General features: G+C 34.9%; 3 protein-coding genes across 7 annotated transcripts; 1 reads left to right on the top strand and 2 right to left on the bottom strand.

The window, feature by feature from the left end:
* The first annotated feature begins 7,578 nt into the window (after positions 1-7,578).
* On the top strand, positions 7,579-8,983 carry LOC107807797 (UPF0481 protein At3g47200-like). The gene is made up of 2 exons (XM_075232445.1): positions 7,579-7,876; positions 8,052-8,983. The coding sequence occupies exons 1-2, from the start codon at positions 7,579-7,581 to the stop codon at positions 8,981-8,983; spliced, it is 1,230 nt and encodes a 409-aa protein (XP_075088546.1).
* Positions 8,984-9,928: 945 nt separating this feature from the next.
* LOC107807795 (uncharacterized) lies at positions 9,929-17,099 on the bottom strand. 5 transcript variants are annotated; one of them, XM_075233655.1, is made up of 14 exons: positions 17,006-17,099; positions 16,805-16,906; positions 16,518-16,583; positions 16,334-16,398; positions 14,877-14,974; positions 14,642-14,693; positions 14,323-14,415; positions 13,753-13,863; positions 13,136-13,433; positions 12,392-12,849; positions 12,122-12,231; positions 10,912-10,970; positions 10,649-10,836; positions 9,929-10,350 (listed from the first exon to the last, which is right to left on the bottom strand). In XM_075233655.1, exons 1-14 carry the CDS (start codon positions 17,058-17,060, stop codon positions 10,162-10,164), a joined length of 1,944 nt encoding a protein of 647 aa, XP_075089756.1. In that variant the 5' UTR covers positions 17,061-17,099; the 3' UTR covers positions 9,929-10,161. The 5 variants fall into 5 exon arrangements, with proteins under 5 accessions (XP_075089756.1, XP_075089757.1, XP_075089758.1 ...); XM_075233656.1 differs by having other exon boundaries at positions 13,136-13,256; XM_075233657.1 differs by having other exon boundaries at positions 15,665-16,398; positions 17,006-17,073.
* Positions 17,100-17,622: 523 nt separating this feature from the next.
* Positions 17,623-18,234, bottom strand: LOC107807796 (uncharacterized). Its single transcript, XM_016632231.1, has one exon. It carries the CDS (start codon positions 18,232-18,234, stop codon positions 17,623-17,625), a length of 612 nt encoding a protein of 203 aa, XP_016487717.1.
* Between the last annotated feature and the right edge of the window lie 6,600 nt (positions 18,235-24,834).

Here is a 24,834-nt window from a genome sequence, read left to right as displayed (position 1 = left end):
TAGTGGAAGTCAACAATTAAATATCTTAAGGCTACGTCCATTACAACTTTTAAAACCCCAAATACCCAAAACCTGGTGTCACAGTGTCACAGACTGTCTAAGAGTTACTACATACAAGGTCTGAAGAAATACAATACACTGTTTCTGAACAAAAAAAAAAGAAATAGGAAATAGAGATAGAGGGAGACGCCAGGGCCTGTGGACGCCTACAGCCTACCTTGGGTCTCCGGGTGGACTGAAGGAAGCACTCCAACTACTGTCCGAAAGCTACTCCTGAATCTGGATACAGTGTAGAGTGTCGTATCAGCACAACCGACCCCATGTGTTGGTATGTGTCTAGCCTAACCTCAGCGAAGTAGTGATGAGGCTAGGACCAGACTACCAAATAAACCTGTGCAGTTCATATACATATACGGCGGAAAAGAAATACAGAAATAACCAGTCAATGTGGGAGGGGGAAGTATGTTGTGGGGGAGATAATAGTTCCGAATAGAAAGGCATCAAGTAAGGAAAGAAACAACATAACTAGAATATCAACAAGGAAGCAAAAATCAACAATTGTACGGCATCACCCTTCGTGTTTTTACTCTCAGCCTCACCAAAGCAGTTATATAATAAAATGTGCACGGCATCACCCTTCGTTCTTTTATTCTCGTCCTCACCAAAATAATTATATAATCAAAATGTGCACGGCATCACCCTTCGTGCTTTTACTCTCGTCCTCACCATATGATCAATAGAATCGGCACGAAATGGTACGTTGTGCGGCACGGCATCACCCTTCGTGCTTTATACTGTTACCTCACAATAACAAACAAATGCACGGCATCACCCTTCGTGCTTTAATACTCTTCCTCACCCAAACAATCACAAACAAAGGGGCAAGGGAATAAACAAAATAGTGATAGAGATCCCGGCAAGGGAACAACAGTTAAACAATTAAATCCCGGCAAGGGAACAACAAATAAATCAACAATAGCCCGGCAAGGGTGACAACATAATAATCTCTTCTCTTTCTCAATTTTACTTCACAATTCACTTCACAACTCGATCTAATGCTCTAGAGGTTCGATTATCACTTATACTTTCACAACTATAGCCAATGCTCTAAAAGTTCAATTGTCACTTATACTTTTACAATTTCGCTATACAACTAGAGCCAACGCTCTTCCATGTTCATAGGTCACAATTCTTTCCACAAACTTTATACAACAATTAGAAATCTTCACTAAGGCATGAATAATACAACAAAATCATGATAATCACAATATAAGACTCACGTTCATGCTTGACACCAACGTACTATACGTCGTACTTGACAAGAAACAAATAGAAAATAGGACACAACTCCTAATCCCTCAGGCTAAGGTTAGACCAAACACTTACCTCGATGCCACGAATACAACTCAAGGTTCAATTATAATTTTACCCCTCGATTCCTCCGCCAATTCGCTCGTATCTAGCCACAAGTTACTTAATTACATCAATAAACGCTAAATGAATCAATTTGAATGCATGAAAATGAGTTTTCCAAAGTTTTACCCAAAAAGTTAGAAATTGCCCCCGAGCCCACATGGTCAAAACTCGAGGTTCGAACCTAAACCCGATTACCCATTCCCCCACGAACCCAAATATATAATTTATTTTGAAATCGGGCCTCATGTCGAGGTCTAAATTCCCAATTTTTGAGAAACCAAGGTTCTACCCAAAACACTCAATTTCCCCATGAAAATAATTGATTTGAAGTTGAAATCATGTTAAAAGATGTTAATGATTGAAGAAAACTAGTTAAAAACGACTTACAATTGATTTGGAGAAGAATGGTTGTTTGAAAAATCGCCTCTTAAGTTTTAGGGTTTTGAAAAGTGAAAAATAACTGAAAAGTCTGATTAATATACCCCTCTCAGACCCTCTCCGCGGACCGCATAAAAAAGACTGCGACCACGGAGCTCCACCGCGGACCGCAAGAAATTAAGCGGGGTCACGAAGGCTTGGCCTTGCTCACCACGGACTGCACAAATTCCACCACGGTCGCGGAGTCCCCACCATGGCCGCGAAGCTTCCACCGCGAGACCTGGCTTCAGAGACCTGCAACTTCTCTGAATCTGCAACTTTTTTTTAAGTCTAAAACATCCCGAAACTCACCCGAGCCCTCGGAACTCCAAACCAAGTGTGCATACTAACTCAAAAATATCATATGGACCTACTCGTGCGATCACATCATCAAAATAACATGTAAAATCATGAATTAAACCTCAAAACTCAACATTTTCATCAAGAACTCTCAAAGTTCATAACTCTTCAACCGGAAGTCCAACTCACGTCAAATAAACTCCGTTTTTCACCAAATTTCACAGTTATCTTTTAAATACTATAACAAGTTTGTACCGGACTACGGAAACCAAAATACGGGCCCGATACCATCATGTTCTAATCAAATTTCATTTCAAATTTCTTTAAACAAATTCCAGAAAATAATTTTCTTTGAAAATTTATTTCTCGAGCTCGGGACCTCGGAATTCGATTCCGGGCATACGCCCAAGTCCCATATTTTCCTACGGACCCTCCGGGACTGTCATATCACGGGTCCGGGTCCGTTTACCCAAAACGTTGACCGAAGTTAAATTAGCTCATTCTATAATCAAAACTTATTATTTTTCACAGATTATCATATTTAAGCTTTCCGGCTACGCGCCTGGACTACGCATACAAATCGAGGTAACTCTAAATGAGGTTTTCAAGGCCTCAGAATACGGAGTTTCATTTTAAAACAAGTGATGACCTTTTGGGTCATCACAGTTATTGTTATTATTATTGTTACTAGGTAATTTGCCCGCACTTCGCACAATCATAAACAGTCTCATTAAGTTTACAAATTATCCTTTACTAAGATTCAAAAATAAAAAATAACAAAAAGATAGATTCTTCTTAAAACTAAACATGTTAAGAGCATTCAACAAAAATGGTAAAATTAGCATTATCACATATTTGAAGAACCTCTAACGAATGATAACAAAAGTCTTCCCTTTTATCATTTTATCTTCTACTTATTTTTCAATAGTAACATTTGTTCCTTGATATAACTGGCTTCTCAATATTGAATGATCTTTCACAAAATAATCAAGCATCCCTTTCTCTATTTTTATGTTCACAAAAAACATATAATGTTTAGTTTCACGGCGTGCACTATACTTGTTGGCAAGAGCTTCATGATATGAAGGTTTCCTAAAATCATCACTGTTTACAACTTGTTTGGATGGTTGTTACTCATTGTATTGTATCGTATTGTTACTTTAAATACAATGTTTAAATTCGTCGGTACATAACGACGAAATGTGCCACTCTATGTAACGACCGATTTGGTGTGGTCGCGTCGTTACCTTGTCTTTTTTCTCAATCTCACCTTTTATTATTATTAAATTATTTTATTTTATCATTTACCCTACTTTTTTATATAGTAAGTTTACCTTGTATAATAATTTTTCTTTATAATATTGCAAGTTTATTCTTCATCTTGCTAGTGCGTGATATCATGAAACGATAGCAAACGACACAATCTGTCCAAACATTGTATTTATCAAACGATACAGTACAATACAATACAGTAGGATACAATACATTATGAAACGATGTGTAACAACCATCCAAACAAGCTGTTAAGATCACATGTGAGTTCAAATAAGTTGGACCTATTAATAAATAACATAAAAGAAAAATTGACTAAATATTAAACCAATGATAATCTTGACTGGAAATTGATGAACACAATGTTCTTCCAATAATCTTCACGGAATCTTAGCATTAATTCTCTGGGTAATGAAGATACACAAGGAAAAAAGAGAAACGAATAAGAAAAATACAAAGGCATATTACAAAGAAAAAGAAGATAAGTAGTTTGTATACACTAAACAATCATAATTTATTCTCCGAAAATCTTTTTCAAAACCTCATCAACAAATTCAACAAAGAAATTATACTTGAACAATTAAAATACTAAAGAAAGCTAAATATAGAATGAAAACAAAAAATAAAAGAAAGGATGGCAAATAAATAATGTAGCTAAAATTGGTAATCTCGAGTGAATGTAAAGAACAATCTTAATATCAAGCCCACCAAAAAATTGCCATTGTATCTTAAAAAACTTGTACTCTATATCGAGTTTCCCCAGTATGCGACGAAGGCAAGATAATAATTTTTTCTACAATTTACAATCAAAATCACCTCATACAATAGTATCCATCAATCTAGAGAAATCAAGCGCTTGTTCTTTTTTATCATTCCGGATACAAGGAAATCTTCTTCCTCTATTGCCATATAATTGTCCACAATTTGTATTGTGGCAATAGGGTACCAGTTTGTAGAAGAGCGTGCCCTCATTAAGTCTTTGTTGTACTGTCTCATTGTTAAATTTTGTGTCATGAAAGTTTTGGCCAAAAGAACTCCAAGTCTATATCCGTCTTCACCACACGGTAAATTAATGGGTAATTCAAAGACATGAAACTTGGGAGTAAATATGTGATTCTTTGAAGTCCCTTTTTTTGTCGGATTCGCCTATGGTTCGAAACACACTTTGAAATTTATAGTTGAATATTTATTTCAAATGCTAAGAAGGGAGGAGAAGAATACCTCAGATGCTCTTCTTTCGATTGTAGCTTGTAGCATAGAATTACTGTTGCTTTTTAGAATGTGAACTAATTGAGGTTCTATCAGTATGCCCGATGAAGAATTCCTGAGACAAGATTGTGAGAAATGCGAGCACATGTACATTCATACAAAACGACTAAAGAACTAGAAAAGCAAGAAAAGTTGATGAAGGAATATATATAAAGTATTCGTTGTCCACAATTGTATTAACTGTGGCATGGAACTCGACATAGTGCATGTCTGTTAACGTGCAAATGGCATCAATCCTTGCACTGTAAATCTCATAGCACAGCAGAAACCTTGGATAAAAGGCCAACTCGATCATTCCCATGTAGTTCTAGAGCTGTTAAACCATTATAGCCTTTTGAACGTTAATGATGAATTGCCCCAAGTGACTATTTAACAATAGCAAGAAATTTAGATTTATTCTAAACTCATTCAAGCACATTCGTAATGTATGTTAAACTGATATGATCATGCGTATCAAAAAATTGATGTCAAGGCAAACAAAGAACCCAAAGTAACATACTTTATATGCAATTATTGGAATCACAACTACATAAAAACTTGTTCAATGTAACTGATGATACTTCCGCCAGTAAACTTCTTCCATCAAAGTCAATAATGTGATAAAGTACATATAAAGGAGAATTCGAATGGCATCAATCAATTAAAAGTGTTACTTAAAATTCTCCTACACTAAAACGTTTAATGAATTGAGCACACAGTAGATACAAGCTTTCTTAATTGCAATGATTAAAGTATATTACTGAAGACATATTACAAAAAATAAAGAAGTACATTATATTGCGACACTAATCGCTATTACTTACTCATCCCGTCATAGCACTGCAATTCAAGTCTATTATTAATATAATAATAGGTCAAAATTCGAAGTAAGAAGAGTGAAGGATGTTGGCTACTTCTCTTTCTTTGAGGTTGTAATGCATGAAACTTCTTTAATATTTTTATCCCAAAAGGATAAAATTCAAGAACTTAAACCCTAAAATCAGGATTTTTGTAGCATAATTGAGAAAAAACCTTAGATTTTGGACCCTATTTTGCATATATCAAAAGAAAACGAACCTAACAGAAAGAAGAAGAAATTCAACTCCATAGAAAGAAGGCAGGAAATCAACATACATATGAACTTGCTGGTTAAAAGGATCATGGTAGGGCTTGTAAACCTGATTTAATTTTCGTACACTTTTGCTTCGTCGACCGGGTCTCCGCTACCACACTGTATCTCTGGCACAAAAGTGATTGCGCAACACTTCGGAGAGGAGATCATGGACTAATAGTACTTCAACAAATTTTGCTAACAACAAACAAATTCAGAATCTATACGAAAGCCATTATATGATGTCAAATTGCGTTAGATGGATATATGCTCAAATGAACGAAATGAAATATCAATATAGCGCATCAATAGGGGAATTCTATTAGATTAGCACGACAATTTATTAAGGACCAATACCCGAACAACCAAATTAGAAATAACAAAATTTCTGTAAACTTAATACGTAATTTACTATAGTGTTAATATACGAAGAGCCAAAACATCAGAGCACTGACATGGATCTAAAAAATTGAGACTTGAAACTAAAATACTGCATAAAAGGAATTAAATATAGTCAAAAAATGGCAAAAGAATAAAGAGTAGGAATGATGTTGAATTAGATCGTTATGTTACCTTTCTTCCAGTTTCGACTTGTTGATACTGGATAATTTACTCCGCCCATAACCAAGTTCATAAACTCAGAGTTTTCTTTTCTTTTTTTGGGTTTATTAACAAACGATATACACTAAAGATAGGGAATTCAAGAAGATAAGATGTAATGTTAGATAATAAAGATGGAATTCAAGAGACACCATAACTGTTTTCTCAATTTGAGAAAGAAAAGGAATGGGCGTGACTTTTAATTTTCAAATAAGTGACTGTTGAGTTTTTTTAAATAGCAGATAAATAGGAAAAATAGAGGGAAACCCCCAAAAAAATGGAGAAAAAAGATAAAGGCAAATTTTGATCTTGATACCTGCCACATCACCGGACTAAGTCCATCAATTATATAGATATATAGATTATTGTTATTGTTATTATTTGAGTTGAGCTTAACTGAAGAAGTTGGATTCATATAATGGATCCAATTTATTTTGGGATTGAAGCATAATTACTATTGTTGTTGTTATTATTATGTTTTCTACTAATAGGAAGCTAAATCAATTAATTTATATTTTAATAATTCTCTTAACCTTTTTCTCTAATTGATTTGCTTTGGTTTTCTATTTTACAACAAAATGCCGAGTTTGAGAGAGCACAAATGTAAAAGCATGGCCATCGAGCAAAGAGACGGCCACAAAGAGGTGAAAATCCTGAGATCAAAGCTTTGGCTGTTGGAAAGATAAAACAGCAGTTGTCTTAATACACAATCTTCAACAATTTTCATTTTAATAATTCAGGAAGGTTTGTATGTTTCATCTTGCCATTTATTTTAATTTACTGTGAATTGATGAATTATGAATATGCTTTTCCTTGTTTCATTGAGTATTTGTTATGATTATTGGGTTTGAAACTCTGTTTAGAGATGTTTATTGATAACTTGATTGACATTTGGTTCTTTACTCTATTCTCTCTCGTCTCTTTTTTCTTTTTTAAGAAAGAAAAAGAAATGAACAAAAAAGTAAAAGTAAAAGGATAGAATCTGCCTTTGTTAGTGTGTTAAGTTGAGAACAAAGGCACTCTTAATGCTAAGTCTGGTCTTGGTTGACGATACCAAAATATATACAGCACTCTTGGAGCTTTTTCACTAACTAAGTGCAAGATTAGTTGTAGATTCTTTTCATTCTATTTATATATATATTCACGAATGCTCCAACTGATCTCATCGTCCCTTGAATATATACAAAAATTGCATACTCCATTGGCTTTCGAAAATGGAAATTGTGCCAGCTGAATCCATCATCAGACGTAGAGCAGACGAAGTGGCTGAATGGTTACATTCTGTCATTGATATAGCTGGCCCTCCTCCTAGTACAACATCAGTTAATCCAACACCGCGTGTGGAGGAGTACAAAATAAGAACAATTCCCTCTACGCTTTTTAATAGTACTAGTGGGGGAGATTATGCCAAGTACTATGAGCCCCTATGTGGTTTCCATTGGTCCAATACACCATGGAAAACCTCATCTTCAAGCCATGGAGAAGTTCAAACGGGAAGTAGTGAGGGAAACGGTTGGACGTGTAGGCATACCCATTGCGGAAGTGTATGCAGCTGTTGAAAAGGACTTGCTCAGCGCTCGGAATTGTTACTCTCCTAGTCCTTCCGAATGTTATGCTGACGACCGTGACTGGTGTCTGATGTTGTTCCTTGACGGCTGCTTTATTATTGAATTCCTCTCCAATGAAGATAGAATTACTAGTGGTAGCAGGAGCACGCTGAATATGAAGAAACATTATCGAGATTTGGTGTGTCGTGACCTTTTATTGTTCGAAAATCAATTGCCTTTCCAGATTCTACATGTGTTAGCACGCGCATTTGCATTTACTGAGGATCATTTGCTAGACCTTACCGGGCGTTTCCTCTTTAACCATTTGTTAACAATATCCCCTTATACTTCATTTATTGGTTATGTAGAGTACGGTTACTTTAGAAAAATCATGACGGACCCGGCCACTCCAACTCCTGCTCATCTTCTTCAAAATTTTAGAGACCTATGGATTCCTTCTTATTTTAGAGAAGAAGAAGAAGATGGTGCTATTTTTGAACCTTTATCAGTCACAGAGCTGAAGAAAATGGGTATTCGTTGCAGTTGTTCAAACAAACAACAATATTTTGGCTCATCAGTCATCCAGCTTAAATCATTTGTGTTATCAGGAACATTGTTCCTTCCTGAACTAACCATCCACGAATGGACCAAGACCCTGTTATTAAACTTAGTCGCTTTTGAATTTTTATGCAGCGAACAAGATAAAACCATAGGGGTCTGGTCTTACTTGAATCTCATGAATATGTTGATTCAAGGAGAGGAAGATGTTAAGGAGCTGCGAGCCAGGGGCATTCTTCAGCTCAAATCCATTAGTAGTGACCAAGAAGTGGTTTACCTCTTGAGAGATACAACAACACGTGCAGCGCCTAATCATCGAGCTTACTGGCAAGTCGAGCGATATATTTTTACTTACTCCAAAAGTAAAATGTTCCCTCTACGAGTTCTCTTTGCTGAACTTAAGCATAGGTACTTTCGTGGTCCCTGGAGTTTTCTGCTGTTTCTTGCTGTTCTCTTCACTGTCAGTATGACTGTAATTCAGACCGTCCTCACAGCAATTCAGACTTATAAATAGACTGATTGTGCATACGCATGTTGCCCCCTATCAACATTTCATTCTTGTTTTTGCCTGTATCTTCATTTGTTGTATTATGATTGTGGTCGAATATGGAAACCGTTGGATGAGTTTACTTGATGAAAACTCGTCCAATGGATTTGTTAGGAGGCAATAATTAGGCCTTTTGTTTGGCATCATGTTTCCAATTGTACTTTCCATATATTCATAATATCTTGATTGTGTTGTTACGGCTTGTTTGGATGGTTATGTATCGTTCATAATGTATCATATAATATTGTATTGTACTGTATCATTTTGATGTAAACAATGTTTGGATAGATTGTATTGTTTATCGTCGTTTCATGAAGTCATGCACCAACAATATGAGAATAAACTTGCAATATTATTATTTTAAATAGTAAGGTATGAGGTAATATTATTATACAAAAAAGATAAGGTAAGGATAAAATAGGATTTTTTTTAATAATAAAAAAAGAGCAAAATGAGCGGAAAAATAAGGAAACAACATGACCACACCAAATCAGTCGTTCCATATATAAAGTGACATTTTTTGTCGTTATGTAACGACGGATTTAATAATATAAAATTTAAGTAACAACCAAAATAAATATTGTATTTAACGTAACAATACGATACAATACAACAAGTAACAACCATCCAAACAAGCCTTTAGTGCAATAGTAGAATATGGTACAACAATTCCAGTGAAGACATTCTTTAGTATGCTTAGAAGTTTCTTACCATATATATCTATTTGATCAATAAGGGTCAATTTTTATTATTAATGTCTGATTTTGCTATTTAAAATTCACCAAGAAGCAGAGGATGAGCAACATCACTTATTTTAAGTTTGCCAACACTGGCTAAACTTTTAAACACAAATGGCTACCTGTTGCTATTCCTAACTTCCTACGCTTAAGTATAACACAATTTAACCTTCAATTGGTCAGTAGTAAGTCAACCCTGATGAGGAAAAATGTCCATTACAACCATTTAAAAATACAGACAAGAAGAGATTATTTAGAAGAAATGGAAACATCTTAAGTGTTTCTCCCTAACTATTAACAAACAGCATATATACTATCCTAAGTTTTATTTTTCAAGTTTCCTTTCTTAGAAATATTCACAATTTTTCATATTTTATCACATCACTTTGCTCATATTCTATCTGTGCATTAGAGGGACTCTGCAAATTGAGGAGCTCCTAAGTCAAGCTCTTGTTTCATTATGCAGTTCATAAACCAGTCACTGCTGAAAGTCCATAATCCCTTCTTCACTGCTGACAATGCTTCATCCATGTCTTCTTCACATGCAACGAATATCGTTTTAGAATCGTCTTTCACTTGATCTAGTCCATGTATAACCTAAAAATTTGGTAAGAAATGAACATCAAATAATGCAGGGAAAAATTACATGCTCCATCTCCTTAATTTTCAATTATTTCCATCTTGGTCGTTTTTTCTCAAGCGGAGAAAGTACAAGTTGACTCCCCTTAATTGGCCTACCTAGTGCAAATCCAGATTAGTCGAGCCAGTAGATTTTAGATAATAGATGGTGAAAGAAAAGGAGAGAAAGTGCAAGTTTGACATGATTTTGGAAAAATATAAACGGCATTATGAATATTCTGAAGATTGCTTGCTCATTAAGCAAATATTAACTCACATTTCCTCCTGCAGATTTTATAATGGCTGATAAGGTACCAACTGGAGGATGAACATGAGCTGCAAGACATATGTCATACCCCTTGAGCAGAGATTGGGGGTATGTTTTTGCTCTAAGAACTGCTCCTTTAAGCTCAGTTCTGTACTTCAGTTCGTAGTCTTCATCCCTCAAAATAAATGGCATTTCATCTGGAAAAATCAACGGGGACTGATCAACAAGTGTCAATAGTCCAATTAAGGTCAAACTTAACAGTTTTTACCCACCTATAAATTTTCCATCCCGGAAGCTTTCTTTCAACCAACTTGGTGACAGTATCCAAGCTCTGATCGCATTTCCACAAGACCAAAAACAAGAAAACATGCAATCAAATTCTGGAGTCTAGCTACTTACAAGAATTTAGGTTACAAATACAAGAGATAGAAGTGAATGGACGATGTATTGTCTATATGTTTAGAAAAATAAGACATTACATATGACGTTCAAAAAAGATCAACGGACATTTGGATAGTATCTTAACTTTTTGGCACTATGCTGCATTATTTCCAGCCATGACAATCCTACATATTTTACTAAAAGCACAACAACCAAAATCTAAAATCATCCTATCAAAAATTTATCCTATAGATGCAGACATAGATTTTCACATAGGTTTGGAACATTTTATGTACTTTTTGCATAAAATGTCCCGTAAACTCTTATTGCACATGATGTGACAATTTTGCATACACTCTTAAGATGTCCATCTTGGAGAAACTGTCCTTTTCAGAAGGGAAAGCTTAAAGTAGCCTTAAGAAAGAAAACGTTCATCTTTTAACCTGAAATAAACATCAGATGTAAACTCTAGTAATTGTATTCGGGAAATAAGCAGAGAAAACTAAAGGATGGACAATAGTCAGTCCATCTTGTAATTTAGACTTAGGGCAGTTCAACTCCACCTGAAACGCCTAGGCTAGCAAACCAAGTAGCTATTTGATCTTGTGTTATGCTGTGTTAGAATGACAAGACTCACTCAAAATTCAAAAATGTAAGTTGCATATCCATCTCATCTTCTATACTTCTGAACTGGGTAACTATGGTGCATAATATACTTTTAGTATAACTGTGGTGCGTAAAGTACAATATTGGTCTTTGATTTGATCATTCCTCATCGACTGTAGTTCACATGCCCATGGCCAGTATTGAGAGACTTAAAACCTGAACTTACTTCTGACTACTTTGAACTAGTAGTCTAGTAACATAGCCTAACTATCACAACTCTATGCTTTTACCTTTCCTGGTTTTATTTTCCTTCAATTGATCAGTTTTGGTTTTTTTTCCCTCTCAATATTACTAGCGATAAAGGACTACAGGAGAAATAGCAGAAACAGTGGACAAACGAAAATAGGAAAATAACAACTCCAAATTTATGGAATAGTCAAGATAGATTAAAATGCCATCAGGCTGCAGCAAGCAGCACACGGAGGAGAAACTCACCCTGAGCAGAGAGCAGAGCAAAAATTCAAGGTTTTCCTCACTTTGCCTGTGACTACGTGTGTGCTTACACTTCCATCAGAAGTAACATCTCCACCAAGGTCTCCGATTATCTGCATAAGCAGCATAAATGTGCAGTTAAAAGGAACAATAACTGAGAAGAATCCCTCAAATAACTGAAAAATAGGTTACAGATTCATATTGTGAAAGGGATTAAGCATCAAATAATCATTAAAGAAGTATCTGGCAAAAAAGTAGGCAACTAGAGTATACCTTGGTCAAATTTGCTTTTTTATTATCATCAGCAATGTTCATCAGCATAATTCTGTAGCTTGTCCCTCTTGAAGAAACGCCTCGGCTACTGTGACCTTTATATGTGGCATTAACTGTTGTAGCTTCTTCAGCATTCTTTTCCAGAGAGCAGCTTGTCAATCGGTCACTAGGATTAATATCTGCCCGACATTTTCTCTTTGAAACTGCAGAGAAACTAATCCCCACATCACTTTCTAAACTATTGTCCTTAGCATGCAAGTCACATTCAGTTTGATGTCCTCCCTTTATTTTTTTGGATTTAACAGAAGTGTACGATGTTTCCCAAGTCCTCTTCTTTGATCCTGATGCTGAACAAGAACATTGTTTCAGAAAAGCCTGGCTTTCGCTTTCATTGAATCCCATAGGTCCGCGCTTGCTGCTCCCAGCAGCACAATCTCCAGGTTGATAGTCTTGACAATCTTGAAAGAAATACAGAAACGAGAATAGTGATACACATTGAAAGATCTGTAGAAGTCACAATATGCTCTAACCTTTTTTTTCTTTTGAATTCAAAGTAACTAAAAATAATGTTGATGAAGCCAGACATTTAAGGGTCATAAAATTACCAAATTTACCTTGGAGCTAGTAACTATTTTGATGTGTGCAGGGAAGTAATTGTTACAAGGATAAACATGGAGTTGATACAAGATGAAAATTAATGTGGTAGTTCTGTGAATTAGCAGAAGTGGTATTAGCTTCGCTTACCGTAGTAGTTAGAGCCGATGCTTTTAGTTGCCTCATTTCTGTACTGGGAATGGTCATTTCCATCAGACACAGTTTCTCTTTGTTCTTGAAAAACTGGAGATTGGCAATCCTCTCCTGAAGGCTTCAAGGGAAATTTCAGACTTAGATACACTGCAGAATCGTGTAAGTTGTCCTTGTTGAAATGAGAAATCATGAGATTTGAACCACCAGGAAAACACAATGCTTTCCGAATATCAGCCTTAACGGGGAGCCTGCGAGCTCTGCCTTTCGTGTCAACTTGACCAATAACTGAAAACCCCTACACGTGTTGCTTATTATCATAAAGTGTAGGAGCAACAGAGCATGTGCATAGCCAGTATCTATGCACCTATTTGATTTGTGTTATCCGTATCTAAACTATACATAAGAAATACAGAGGGATTTATCATAAGGTAAATACCATAATGCATTTTGACATATTTTGTTTTCAGCTTGATAAAGTTCATCAAAAATATGAAACTTACCTTAAATAGCATGCTTTTGGGAATCTTTTATACATATTTACTAATGTATTATATTCTAAAACCAGCCATGATTGGTTATAGTTCAACCCTATACAAGCATAATTGGAGGTTTACCTGCTTAAGCCAAAATAGTTCAGACTCCTTATCTCCCCAGCAAAGTACGGTTCGAACACCCACACCTTGCAATCTTTTCCTCAGCTCCATATAGATTAAGTGACCAAGCCCCTGCAAGTCAAGGTGTTAATATTGTCCCAAGTTCCTATACCATTGAACATTATCTATTAGGAAATTTGTCAAAACTAATGCATGCAGATGTTTAAAAGCGTAAAATTTTAGGATCTTTCAGACTTTAAAATACTTGTTGAATAGTTATGAAGGAATTGTTGAATGGATACACTTATTTGGTTAATTTGGGTCTGCAATAATCATATCTCTTATAATGAGCAGAGAAGAGCACATAAAGAATAAAGAAGATGAAAAATTTAACAAGTTTAACAGAAACGCTACATCTATGTTTCTCACAAAATTCATAGTTCTAGAAGACAGCATTAATATTTGCAATTTTGCACTCATATCTCTCGAAGCACGAGAGAAATGCTACAGTCTTAATCCAGTATGTGAATCAAAGCGACAATCAGAAATCAACATAAAAATCATATTAAAGCTAGGGAACAACTAGTGAACCTTGAGTTGGTACACCGATTTAACAGCCGCAAGAGGAACCTCAGCAAATTGCATATCAGCTGGAACTATTTGATAAGTGATTGCAGCAATGACCTTGACAATAAAAAGATAAAAAAGGATTAGATGCAGAATTTCAGTTAAAGCAATGTGCAGTAGACCTTCACGAGCACTCAGACTTGCACATTTAAATAGTAATGTTAATACATAGAAATACACATTCCATCAAGCTCGATGACCTATAAGACAGAATTTTTTATTCCATTTATACCAAGAAGCACATAATAAGTACTAGTGCAGCAATCATCGGAGCTGAGCATACCTCCTCAGGTTCTATGCCATCCTTGGTTTTCAGAACTAGCGTGCAGTACTTCCTGCCAAAGCAATCAACATTCAAAATGCAGATTTCACATCCATTCACAAAATATATGAAATCACTGGGTTGTTGTTTTGTTGTCACAAAATATATGAAATCCATCATAAGTAGGATTATGCTAAAAGACCATGAGAAAAACATATCAGCACAAAGAGAAGAATTAACTGCTACATAATTATACCCATTTGATACACATCTTTCAAGGAATTGTGATTCTTTTCCAGTGTTTGCAGCATAGTTCATTGCTGGTAGCTCTTTTGAATAAATGCTCAATACTTCCTGCCGCAACATAGACAGTAAACAAGTGAGGATGGTGATATGGTGTCCATCTCATTCAAATGGTTTGATAGCCAACCTTGTTGAATTAATATGATTTGGCAGCTAATTTTGTTGACTTAGTTTGGTTTGGTAGCCAACCTTGTTGAATTTGTGAAAAGGGTGTGTAAATTGTCAAATATTGTAGGCTTTAGAGAGTGAAGTTTTGGCAATAAAAGGAGAGCTTCAACTCTCATTTCATCAAATCAACAAAGAGTGAAAGATAGAGAGCAAGTTATTCCATAGACTTGTGAAGATAGTTTGTGAAGAAAAATAGAGTGTGAAAAATATTGTAGTGAGGTGAAAAAAGCAAAAGAGTATTTTTTTCTTTTGAGGGTGTAGTGGTCTTAGGAGTATTTGTACTCGTTACTACAAAGTGTAAAATTCCTCGCTATAGTGATATCAGTTGCTCTTCTTGGCCGTGGTTTTTCCCTTATTCAGAAGGGTTTCCACGTAAAATTTTGGTGTCATTATTGCTGCATTTCTATTCTTGTTGATTTAACTATAACTTAGTGTTCTGTGTTTATCCCAACAAGTGGTATCAGAGTCACGAGGTTTATTCCCAACATATGGAAAACAACTTAGTCTAAGCCGCAATTATCAAGCAGGGTAAAATAAAAGATAAGCACAGACAACAGAGAAAGAAAACACCACCTTCATTTGTTACACAACACGAATAATTTGTCGGTGTGTTCTGATTTTGTCAACCAATAGACATAGAAAGGGCTAAGTAATCACAACTGCACAGCCTTTACAGATTTCCCAATCACCCTACCTTCATCTTTTCCCCTAATTACCAATTCATCTATAGGTAGATGCTCTAAATCATAATCCAATCCAAACATAGAATGCCCACCACCATTTTCTGGCAGAACTTTGTCGAGTATAGACAGAAACAAGTAGGAAGGTGTCTCCCAAAATGCTTGAGCTAATATTAACCAAAAGATCATTTACTCCGGAAATGTTAACCACCAAATTTGCATGATGCTATAGACAAAGCACCACCAAATTCTTTTTACATCTTATCAAAATACTATTTTCATTTTCTCCATTTGCGCAGCAACTTCCAAGTACAGTAGCCAAACTCATGAGAAAACTTGTGTCCAAGAGGTAAGCTAAAGCAGCTGCAATATAAAAAACTATATGCAAACAAATAGTATAATTATGACGAATGAACCGAGCAAAATGAATATAATGAATTCATATAACTGACACAGACTAGTTTGGCACTAAGGTGCATTTTATTCAATTGATTATATACAAAATACACTACACTCAAATACACCTAGAAACAAACTAGGTATGCACAAAAAAAGGATATACCTGAAGTAAAGACTTGGTTTTTCCGTCAACATCTTTGGGATTAATGAGCATGAAGCAGTAATTACCTAATCAACACAGGCCCACAACCAAATTGATCATTTCACAAATCAAGAAAAATCATAGATACAACAAACTCAACAAAATGAAACAAAAAAGAAAAATTTATCCCAAAAAAATCCCATACCATTTTCCTCATACCCACTATTCATAGGGATTTCGCCTTCCTTTGAGCAATTCCCATCATCCACCACTACAAAACACATTAACATTAGCAAACCACTCACTTCAAAATATTATAAGCATTAATTAATATCTCGATAAATATGGTAACTAACATGCTATCACATATAAAAATTCACTTACACTATCAGTGTATATAACTTAAATCCTAAAGAAAAACCTGAATGACCATCCAAGAAGTATAGTAAACAAATAAATAATAATAAATGTTATACTAAGTAAGATTATTACCAAAGATTTTGACTTTGGCGTTCTTTGCCAAAGATATTTCGAGACTGTTTTCGTTTAATTCTGAGGAGAATTTCCCAGCTTCCACAACAATCTTACAATTTCCTAAAAATAACAAAAATAAAAAAAAATGAAAATTAGGGATTTTATGAGGATAATTATTGAACTGTTAAATTGGAGCAATCTAGGGTTTTTTTTGCTTACCGATGGGAATAGGTGTATTAGAAGAGAAGAGAGAAGATCGTTTTTTCGGAGCCATTGTAACGTACGTCGTAAGCTACTTTGCCTTTGTTTTTTATTTTGAAAAATGGAAGAAAAAAAATGGTGGGAAACGCAGAGCGAGTATTTATAAAGGATGATTTAAGCGGGAAAAAGAAGTAGTTTTGAATTTGGTTTTACGTTTTTTCATTTTCTTTTTTAAATTTTTTTAACAGTACTCGTATATTTTAAAATATACGACCTGCTCTTTTATGTGTTTTTTTTAATTTCCTTCTTTAAATTCGTTTAAGCCACGACCTGACCGTAATGATATTCCGTCTCAAATAGTTCTTACCCAAAGTAAAAATTAAAAATTAATTAAAATAATTCATTTGTTAAGGTGAAAAATAACTTAAAACTCTAATATATGATAGAATGTGCAAATTATTAGTTGCGAGAAATCAGTTAAGGTTGCTTTTATGTTTTTCTTTTATGTTTTTTTTTTTGGTAAATAAACAATTTTATTACCAAGCAATGTTATGTACTGAGTTTCAAACCTACAAAATCAAATAAATTACACACGCGAGCTGAGCATAGTGCCCCAAATGCTAGGTACTTCCTATCTATCTATCTTCTACCTTCACTGCCTGTGGATATGAATCCAATTCTTTTAATTTATTAGCTACTTTTGACTTCTTGTTTCCTCGATAAAATACGTCTTGTACTATCACCCGAAAGATCCCATCAACAGTCTTCTTCTTGTCCTGGAACAATGTTGTATTCCTCTCAAGCCATATATAGTAGACATACCCTGCGAGAGTCATTTTGTAGACCTCCGCAATGACTTTCTTTCCATTTATTTCTTGGACTGTCCATTCAATCTCTTCATCCCACTTCAATACCGACCTTTGGAATCCCTGCCATTTCAGTAGTCTCCCCAAGATTTCTTTTGACATCCCACATTCAAAAAATAAGTGTGGAATGGTTTCATTTTCCTCATTACACAACTTACATTTTTGGTCTATTGCTTTGCCCCATCCTGCTACCTTATCTTTCGTGTGCAACTTCCCTTGGATCGCCAAATTTATTATAAAACTCCACCTAGGAACAGCATAGTTGTTGCAAGTTAGTCTCTTCCATGGAACCTTTGGGAACTCCCCTCTCATTCTATGGTACATCTTTTTAATAGAGAAGGATTGATGGCTCATCAACTCTGTAGCCTCCATTCCTGTCATTTCTAGGTATGCCTTGGCTTTAAGAATTTTGAGTAGTACCCAGGATGCTTGCTTCACTTGGACCTCCCAGATGTTCTTCCCCTTCCCGTAGTATATATGGACCCACCTTACCCACAATTTATCTTTTTTGGTACATAGGTTCCACGGAAGTTTAATTATTGCTATCTTGTTCCGAGTTTCAATGTGTATTACATTTTAAAAAAAACTACTGTTCTGGGCCAACAGATCTTTTCCCAAGCCAACAATGCTCTCTTTGATACCTATGATGTGCCAGTCCAGAGAAAGCTTCTACATGTTGCCTCTATCAGTTTCATAACTTTCTTAGGTAGCACAAAGATTTGGGACCATAACACTTGGACTGAGGATAGTACACTTTTGATCAGATAGAGTCTGTAAGCACGTGATTTTTGCCCTATATGAGAATTACTCCCAAAAAATTCAAAAATAAAGTAATTTTTCTTGGTGTGCAATTTTGTGATATTTTTGAATAATTATTTGTATTTGTCTGTTGTTTGTTTATTTGTTAAATTAATAAAAATACAAAAATATGTCGCATTTGCATGTAGGATTTAATCCTATAATTGTTAGTAATTAAGTTTGGTTTACAAAAAAATAAAAATTACAAAAATAGGCATCGTTTGCATTTTTAGCATTTAATGTCCAACTATACAATTTTATGCTTAATTACTTAATTGTGCGTTAATTGTTATTGGGAGTTAATTTGCGCTTTTATAACTTAATTTAGTTCTTAATAATAAGTTAAGTATTTTTATAATTTAGTTTTAGAGAAATAAAAGAAGAAAAAAGAACAAAAATACAAAAGAAAATCGGATTGGGCCACTTCTTCAATTGTAAGCCAAAGGCCCAAATAATTGTCCAATCTTCTCCATGACCCAGTCCACTTCAGACCGGGTCGACCCGGTCCGCTCCATTAACCCAACACCCCTTCTTCATTTTTGTCCAACACAAAACAAAACCAAAAAAATAAAAAATAAAAGGTGAATTATCACTATTAATAGTTTTATTTTTTGTTTTTTTTTATATATAAAAAATCCGAAAATATTTTATTTTATTTTTATTTTTATTTTTATTTTTTTTATATAATAAATAATAATTTCGGGAATGATTTAAAAAAATAAGAAAAAGGGAAGTATTGAATAAAAAAATATATAAAAGTAAAAATAGGTGAAATTCTTTTTTTTTTTAAAGTAAAAGAATGTAGAAGATTTAAAAATAAAAAGTTTTGTGGAAATTTTTAAAAAATTTAAAAGTAAAAGAAGGTTGGAATTAAAAAATAAATATAAAGGTATCTGAAAATTTAAAAAATTTAAAGTAATTGAAAGTAGCATTTTTGAAAGAAAAAGAAAAGATAGTGGTTTGTTTTTTAAAGAAAAGTTAAATAAAGTGAGATTCTCTTTTAAAAAAATAAAAAGTGGGATTTTAAATAAGATAAAGTAATTAAAGTTGGAATTTTAAAAATAAAAGTAAATAAAGGTGGGATTTCTTTTTCTAAAAAAATAAAAGCAATTTGTAAGTGGGATTTCTTTTAATTAAAAAAATAATAAAATAATAAAAAACAAATCTGAAAATTTCGAAAATTTTGCTATAAATAGAAGAGATAATTTAGGAAGAAGGTGGTGGAAAAAAGAGGAAAAACTAGATAGAGAGAAGAAGAAAAGAGGGGGCGGAGAGAGCAGTATACACTTGATATACACTCTGGATACACAGAATATACAAGGACAGAATTCATTTTTGAAAGAGTAAAAAAGATAGAAATAATTTTTCTGAAATATTGAGAGCGGAAGAACACCATAGAGAGTTCAAATCTAGAAAGAAAAAAATAAAGAGAGATTTCCGCACTATTTGTCTTCTCCATTTTTACTAGTTTTCTCCGTGTTGCTGGGATTTCTGGACTGAGGTGTTGAAGCTACTGTGTTGGGCTTTCTGCTGCTGTATGTTGCTGTGTTACATACTACTTTGCTGATCTTCTTCTTCTTGTACTGTCATTTCCAGGTACACATTTGTACACTCTCGGCTTGAAGCGAAATGAAATATTAATCAGGCTTTGTTCCTGTTAAATCCCTCCTGTTTAGATTTGTGTTTGAATATAATTTTCCTTTCTTTGTATAAAAATGTAGTCGATTAATTAATGAGTAATGGGCTTGCATATGTATAACTTCTTCATCTAATAATTTTAGTTTAAATTAGTCAAATACTAGTTAATTTGTTTTTGATATTATGGTGTGTCAATCTCATGTTCCAGTATTATTGAATAATAGAATATAGAATGAAAGCAATTTTTCTTTGTACAAACTCGATCGCAATTTTCCATTCACATTAGCTGTAAACTAATAACTAATAAGTTATTTTTTTTTCAGCATGTAATTAATTGAGAAATTTTCTTTTATTTTTAGAGACAAACTTAATAGAAGAAATGTAGTCACTATAGGTTTATCTTTAAAAATAAGAATGAGATGAGCCTCGCCAAATAAAAATACAAAATTGCGGGGCCCTCAGTAAATATTTGCTTTATATTGCTTAGACTTCGGGATGGACCGTTTAGCAAAATTCCACGGCCCTACCCAAAGTAGATTATACGCTAGTCGCTTTAGGCGCGCCTTTAATAATTTAATTTTCTTAAACTCGGGTGCACATTGATGTGACCCAAATCCAAAACTCAACGGAGTCAAAGTGTGTCGACGACCACGGGTACATTGATTGTAACGCGGTTCGAGATACATTTTCACAACGTTGCAATTTCTTGTAAAAAATAATAATAATAATTATGAAAGCGGTAAAAAGTTAAAATTTGCACATAAGTTCATATTTGTATTAAATCAGATAATCAAGCCAAATATGACAGTTGAGCGACCGTGCTAGAACCACAGAACTCGGGAATGCCTAACACCTTCTCCCGGGTTAACAGAATTCCTTATCCGGATTTCTGGTGCGCAGACTGTAATATGGAGTCATTCTTTTCCTCGATTCGGGATTAAAATTGGTGACTTGGGACACCCTAAATCTCCCAAGTGGCGACTCTGAAATAAATAAACAAATCCCGTTTCGATTGTCCTTTAATTGGAAAAAACTCCCTTGTACCCTCTCAGGTACGGAAAAAGGAGGTGTGACAGCTCTGACGACTCTGCTGGGGACAAAAGTTGAACCTAGAACCACTGGTTCAGGGTTAGAATTCGAGCTTAGATAAATTGTTATATTTGGTTTTATCTGATTTTTACATATTTGAGCCTAATGTGATAAATGTTGCTTTTACCGCTTTGATATTATTTGAACTGTACATATGAACTGTGCCGAAACCTTTCTCTTCTTACCTCCGGGGACAAGCTCGCTGGTCGAGGCTCCCTATTCTGTTAGTGTCAATATCTGAAATAAGAAAGAGGACGGATAAGTTACGAAGCCGGATGGCCTTTTGGTTCCTGGTAAGTTGCCCCTCCTCGACTCGAGTTGTCCGCTCGGGTACACAGTCTAGAACATATACCCAGGTTATAAACCTAGTATAACGAAACCTCATGCCGGATCCCTAGTAGGAACGCTTATTTGCATCACGTTGCATTTGACTTAGGGGACTCAACACAGGGGTTGGGTCCATCTAGGACTAGCAACCTGAAATGAAGAGACCATTCTGATGCATCCTACTTGCTCTGTACATATATTTGTTTCGAACTTGCATGTTGACCGGTTTCTGAATCTCGGGAATGTTGGTAAATTGAAGAAAAAAAAAAAGAAAAAAAAGAGAGGAAAAAGAATATATCAGTTAGGGAGTTAATTGATTATTTTAGAAAAAATCAATGACCAATTACTGGTGAAACTCTGCCGAAATTTTGAAAAAAAAAAGGAAAATATTTTATTTTGTTTTACTAAAAAATATAGAAAAAAAAGTCTTTTATTTTTGGAAAAATAGATTGTTTTATTGTTTGTTGAAAATGGGAAAAAAATCGTTATTTTGTCTTTTTAAAAAATAGAAAAGGAAAATAGATTGTCTTGCCATGAAAAAATAAAAATGGAAAAGAGTCATGTTTTAAAATAGTTCGGTTAATTTGCCCAAACTACGCGGGTTTGATTCTCACCGGATGTGAGATACGTAGGCAACCCTCATCGGGTCCAACCTCACCTTTTGCTAAAAAGCCAAAAACAAATAATAATAAAAAAATATAATATGTCAAATTTTAATTTTGTCATAAAGAAGTCGGGTGACGTTGTTTTGTCAAAACATAGTTGAATGTTCCCGAAAGGGACGCCGGAAGGTTGACTTTGCATAAACGGCCACCTTCGGGTCATTTTTAAGATTTGGTCCAGTTGACCCACATAGCCTTAAAAATCCTCGTCCCCGAGACGTTGAAAGGCCGTGTTTGCAATATTGACTTTTTTAAAAACGATAAAAAGAGTCATAAATAAGTCAGGTGATGTTGTTATGTCATAAATAGCCGAATGTTCCCGAAAGGAACGCCGGAAGGCTGACTTTGCATAAACAGCCACTTTTGGGTCATGTTTAGGATTTTTGGTCTAGTTGACCCACACAGCCCTATAAATCTTCGTCCCCGAGGCGCTGAAGGGCCGTGTTTGCAACACCAGATTTTTATTATAATTTTAAAAGAAAAAAAAACAAAGAGTCGGCGGTCACGTGAATACCGTTTGAATTTTGTCATAATAAGCCGAGCCAGCTTCGGCCGCGTCTTAAACCGTTCTTGCCGAAATAGCCTTAGAGTATCTTTCAGTTGTCGAAAGGTTATTTTCGTAAAAGTATGGACAAGTTTGTAAAGTGTCAAAATAATCCTCCCCGGCCTCAAAATTCATGTGAGATTTGGAAGGGGCCACATTTGCAAAAATAGCCGTTTGGTTGCATTTGTCAAACGGGGAAAGAAACTGGCCGTTTGTAAATCTTTTGATTAGAATATGTGGGTTGTTTGATTTTCGAGTTTGTAGGTCATCTTCAAACCTTTGAAACCCAGTTTGTTTTAATATGAAAATTGAAAAAAAGTTTATTATTGTTTATCTTTTATTGGTCACGAACTACGCTCGGTCTGATTCATGCGGGGTCATGATACGTAGCCAATCTCCATAAGATTCGACCACAACAAAAAATGAGAAAAAATGAAAAAAAAAATCGAAAAAAAAAGAAAAGAAAAAATGAAGAAAAAAAAATGAAAAAGAAAATGAAAAAAAGTGGAAAAGATGTTATTAATAATGGGGACCAACGGAGTCCATTCTAACCTGTTTCGCTTTGAATCACAAAGAAAGTTAGGTGGTTGGTTTGTGGTAAGCCGGAAATACAAGACCCAAAAGCACACTTTGCGGGATCAGGCTTGATAACAGAAGCACTCGAATCCTATTGGGGAATTGTTGACTAAGGTTGATGATATCGAAATTGGCAATGGTCTGGACAATACTGATGCGAAGCTCAGTGGCTAAGATGCCAATTTTGATAAAGTGGAAGGACGCTTCGTTCCTTGGTTAGCAAGAGAGAAGCTTGTGGTGGCTTATTTTGTGGTCATTTTCTGTTGTTCAGATTATTAGGGTTGTAATTCGGATATTGTCTCGTGTCAAACTGTCTTATCTTTCCGTTTTGTCATAGCGGTTTGTTTAAGTTTGTCCAGGTTGTTTTAGGATTTTATTCTGGTTTGTTTTTGTTATTCAAACCATTTCACCGGTAGTCTAATACAAAATCCGGTCTTTTATTATTTCCATTCATCTTTTTGTTTGATCCTTTTATCATTTTGTTCAGCGCCGATTCTAGTAACATGACATGCGCACACAGTTTGGACCTAGTCTTTAAAGTTAATCATTAAACCCCGAAAAGGCAATCAGAACATTTAAAGGAAATAAGAACGGTTTGAGATTATTTGAAGCCCAAGTCATGTGGAATTGGGGCAAGTAAAACATAAGGAAAATCGTTAAATGCAAGATTCGCCAAATTGGCATGAGGGTCGTTCATGAGAGTGAGAGTGTCGCCCAACGGTGCTTTAGAAATGACAAATGAAAAAGCAAGTGTTTAACATAATTGTCAAGTCCAGCACCATCGGAAGAGACTATAAATCTATGATCAATTGTGTTGTTTGCACTTGGCATGTTTTGAAGACTGGAATGACGAAGGCATTTTGTTCTGCTACCTAAACATTTTATCCTTCGTTACCCCTTTTGAGCCTTATTTATTTTCTTTCATACCCCTCGTTCGGAATCAATAGCAACGACTAGGAAATACGAGCCTGGAAGGTAAAGGAAAAAAAATAAAAATAAAAACGAAAAAAGGAAAAGAAAAGAAAAATGATAACAAAAAAAAACAAAGGAAAGTCAAATGAAAACAGAGGAATTGGGAACTACGTTTGACCTGATTCCTCAAAGAGGATACGTAGGCACTTCACGGCTCGGTCATAGTTTTGAAAAATGAAAAAAAAAAAATAATCAATTAAGATATCCCCAAGCAAGAAACTGGGGCAAATGTTGCGTTTGTTGTAAATAAATCTGGTTCCGAAGGTTGTAATTTTGAACCCCAAAGTTATTTTGTTTTTGTCGAGCCTTTAATACCCTTTCTTTCTAGCCCTATCCAAAACCTACACTACGGTCCAAAGAAAGACCTTCTGACCA

The sequence above is a fragment of the Nicotiana tabacum genome, chromosome 16 (assembly GCF_000715075.1).
Source record: "Nicotiana tabacum cultivar K326 chromosome 16, ASM71507v2, whole genome shotgun sequence".
In the NCBI taxonomy this organism is placed as follows: Eukaryota; Viridiplantae; Streptophyta; class Magnoliopsida; order Solanales; family Solanaceae; genus Nicotiana; species Nicotiana tabacum.
This window is presented reverse-complemented; position numbering and strand designations above follow the sequence as displayed.

What these genes read in the sequence shown, in the direction of transcription:
- LOC107807797 (XM_075232445.1), top strand. Translation starts at nt 7,579, where the DNA reads ATGGAAATTGTGCCAGCTGAATCCATCATCAGACGTAGAGCAGACGAA. An exon ending in GGGAAGTAGTGAGGGAAACG is followed by an intron (nt 7,877 to 8,051) that starts GTTGGACGTGTA and finishes TCTCCAATGAAG; the next exon opens with ATAGAATTACTAGTGGTAGC.
- LOC107807795 (XM_075233655.1), bottom strand. Translation starts at nt 17,060, where the DNA reads ATGGCTCCGAAAAAACGATCTTCTCTCTTCTCTTCTAATACACCTATT. An exon ending in AACTATTTTGGCTTAAGCAG is followed by an intron (nt 13,434 to 13,752) that starts GTAAACCTCCAA and finishes CAACACGTGTAG; the next exon opens with GGGTTTTCAGTTATTGGTCA. An exon ending in TAAAATCTGCAGGAGGAAAT is followed by an intron (nt 10,351 to 10,648) that starts GTGAGTTAATAT and finishes CCAAATTTTTAG; the next exon opens with GTTATACATGGACTAGATCA.
- LOC107807796 (XM_016632231.1), bottom strand. Translation starts at nt 18,234, where the DNA reads ATGACAGGAATGGAGGCTACAGAGTTGATGAGCCATCAATCCTTCTCT.